General features: G+C 40.1%; 1 protein-coding gene across 1 annotated transcript; it reads left to right on the top strand.

Moving 5' to 3' along the window:
• The first annotated feature begins 1,730 nt into the window (after nucleotides 1-1,730).
• On the top strand, nucleotides 1,731-2,110 carry LOC119624236 (thymosin beta-10). The gene has a single exon (XM_037997579.2). It carries the CDS (start codon nucleotides 1,819-1,821, stop codon nucleotides 1,948-1,950), a length of 132 nt encoding a protein of 43 aa, XP_037853507.2. The 5' UTR covers nucleotides 1,731-1,818; the 3' UTR covers nucleotides 1,951-2,110.
• The last annotated feature ends 1,032 nt before the right edge of the window (nucleotides 2,111-3,142 follow it).

Here is a 3,142-nt window from a genome sequence, read left to right as displayed (position 1 = left end):
TATATATCTATGTAATATGTAATATAGAAATGTATATTTTATATATTATAATATATTTATATAATTATATACATATAAATTTATATACAAATATATAAAATTTTTTTTTTTTTTTTTTTTTTTTTTTTTTTTGAGGCGGAGTTTCGCTCTGTCGCCCAAGCTGGAGTGCAGTGGCCGGATCTCAGCTCACTGCAAGCTCCGCCTCCCGGGTTCACGCCATTCTCCTGCCTCGAGACTCCCGCCCGAGTAGCTGGGACTACAGGCGCCCGCCACCTCGCCCGGCTAGATTTTTGTATTTTTTAGTAGAGACGGGGTTTCACCGGGTTAGCCAGGATGGTCTTGATCTCCTGACCTCGTGATCCGCCCGTCTCGGCCTCCCAAAGTGCTGGGATTACAGGCTTGAGCCACCGCGCCCGGCCATAAAAAATATTTTTTTAAAAAGCTAGGTGTGATGTATACTTGTAGTCCCAGCTATTCAGGAGGCTGAGGCAGGAGGATTGCTTGAGCCCAGGACTTCCAGGCTATAGTGCACTATGCCGAGTGATCAGGTGTCCACATTAAGTTCAACATCAATATGGTGACCTCTGAGGAGTGAGTGACCACCAGGTTGCCAAAAGAGGGGTGAATTGGACAAAGTTGGAAATGGAGCAAGTCAAAACTCCCATGCTAATCAGTAGTGGGCCCTTGCTTGTGAGTACCCAAAGCATTCCAGCCTGGGCAACATAGAGAGACCTCATCTCTTACAAAAGAAAAAAATCCCAGTAAAAGTTTTACAGATACAGACAAACTTATTCTAAAGTTTTTGACAAAGATGAAAAAGCAATTCAAGAAAACAAGAACACCCTTTCTAACAAAAGTGCTAGAGCATTCAGATATCCATAGACAAAAAAATGAACCTCCGCTTGAACCTTACAAAAATTAACTCAAAGTAGATCACAGGGTTAAATATCAGACATTAAATGCTAAAGTTTTAAAGAGAAAACAGAAGAAAAATCTTTGGGATCTAGGGCTTAATGAAGAGTTCTCAGACATGACAACAAAAGAGTAATCCATCAAAGAAAAAAACCTGGTAAGTTGGACTTCATCAAAATATAAAACTTTTAGTCTGTGAAAGACCTATAGGGAAGATGAAAAGACAAGTTACACAGACGGAGAAAATATTTGCAAATCACGTGTGTGACAAAGAACTCTTATCTAGACTATATAAGGAATGCTTGAAACTGGGTCTCTTGCCATGGCAACATGATTGGGAGTACCAGGAAGCCAGGGTTGGAGCAGGATGCCATGGATTGCTTTAACCCTTTTCCTTCTTAGAAAAACAAGGGGCAGCTCACTGCCAGTGCTCATTTAATTTTACATAAACAGGCTCTTGGAGGCTGAAGCAAATCTGACTGATTTTTGATGTGAAAATAAAATATAAAAACCGTTCCTGAAGCTATTTCTAAACAGAACTAACATAAAAATAGTCTGAATCATCAGAATCGTCTATTTTGGAAAAACCGGATTCGTCAAATGAATCTTTGGGCAACAACTGTTTGAGAACGATGTTAACATCATGTGTAGGAATGTTATGTTTTCTAGGATCTGGCAATTTCAGTGATTGAGAATCACTATATTTTGCAAATGGAAATACCACTACTAAAAACAAAATACTATAAACAGAGTGATGTCTTTTGTTTCCAAAGGCAATATTCTAGAACTATGTGAAAATAGTAACGAAAGTGAGATATTTTGTGGCAAAGTTATCTCTGGGTAAACGCTGCAGCCACAAGTGCTGCTGGAGAGCGTTCTCAGAGCAAACGGGAAAGGGTTAAGAAAATGGCACACAAACTGGACCTGGGGGAAACTGCCGGCTCGGATAAGGTCAAGCTGAAGGCCACAGAGATGCAGAAGAACACTCTGCCGACCACAGAGACCACAGAGCAGGAGAAGAGGAGTGAAATTTCCTGAGAGCCTCGAGGATTCCCTACGCCTGTCATCTTTGAGCCCCGACTTGAGATGTGGAGGAAGAGCCAACTGAAAGTTGGATACGCCCCACAAACCGCACTGTGAACCAAACCTGGGCTCTCCGCACCGTGCCGCCGACCTGTGAGTCTCTGAGGGGCGCTCCAATGGGACTGCCAAATTCTCCGGCTTGCCCCTGGATATTACAGAAAATTATCTGTGGCCAGTTGCGGTGGGTCACACCTATAATCCCAGCACTTTGGGAAGTCAAGGCAGGCAGATCGCCTGAGGTCAGGAGTTCGAGACCAGCCTAACATGGTGAAACCCTGTCTTTACTGAAAATACCAAAATTAGCCTACTGTAATCCCAGCTACTTGGGAGGCTGAGGCAGGAGAATCCCTTGAACCCGGGAGGCAGAGGTTGCAGTGAGCCGAGATGGCGCCACTGAACTCTAGCCTGGGTGACAAAGGGAGATTCTGTCTTAAAATAAATAAATAAATAAATAAATAAATAAATATGTATATATGAAAATTATTTGTATGAATAATGAAAATAAAACACAATTTGTGGCCAAAATAAAAAATAAAAAAAGAATGCTTGAAACTCAACAGTAAAACCACTCCAATTAGGAAACAAGCAAAGGACATGAAGAGACATTTTATCAGAGGATGTAGAGATGGCAAATAAGCACATGAAAAGATGTTTAATATCAGTATCCATTTGGGAAATGCAAACTAAGACCACCCTGTGAGTAGAGTGTAAAGAAAAAATAGTGACAATACCGAATTCTGGTGAAGATGTGGAAAAACTACATTTCTCATACATTGTTGGTGAGAATGTAAAATGGCTTAGCCATTCTAGAAAATAGTTTGGCAGTTTATTTTAAAAACTAAGTGTGCAACTATCATACACCTCAATAATGATACTTCTGACCATTTATCTCAGAGAAATAAAAACTTATATCTACACAAAACCATATGTAAATGTTCATCAAACCTTTGTTTGTAATAGGGGAAATCTGGAAACAACCACAATGTCCTTCAATAGGTGGATGGTTCCACAAATTATACCATTCATACCATGGAATCCTATTCAGAAATAAAAAGAAATGAATTATTGATACATAGAAAAACTTGGATGGGTTTTAAGAGCCTTAAGATGAGTGATAAAAGCCAATCTCAAAAGGCCACATATTACA

The sequence above is a fragment of the Chlorocebus sabaeus genome, chromosome 12 (assembly GCF_047675955.1).
Source record: "Chlorocebus sabaeus isolate Y175 chromosome 12, mChlSab1.0.hap1, whole genome shotgun sequence".
Lineage (NCBI taxonomy): Eukaryota > Metazoa > Chordata > Mammalia > Primates > Cercopithecidae > Chlorocebus > Chlorocebus sabaeus.
This window is presented reverse-complemented; position numbering and strand designations above follow the sequence as displayed.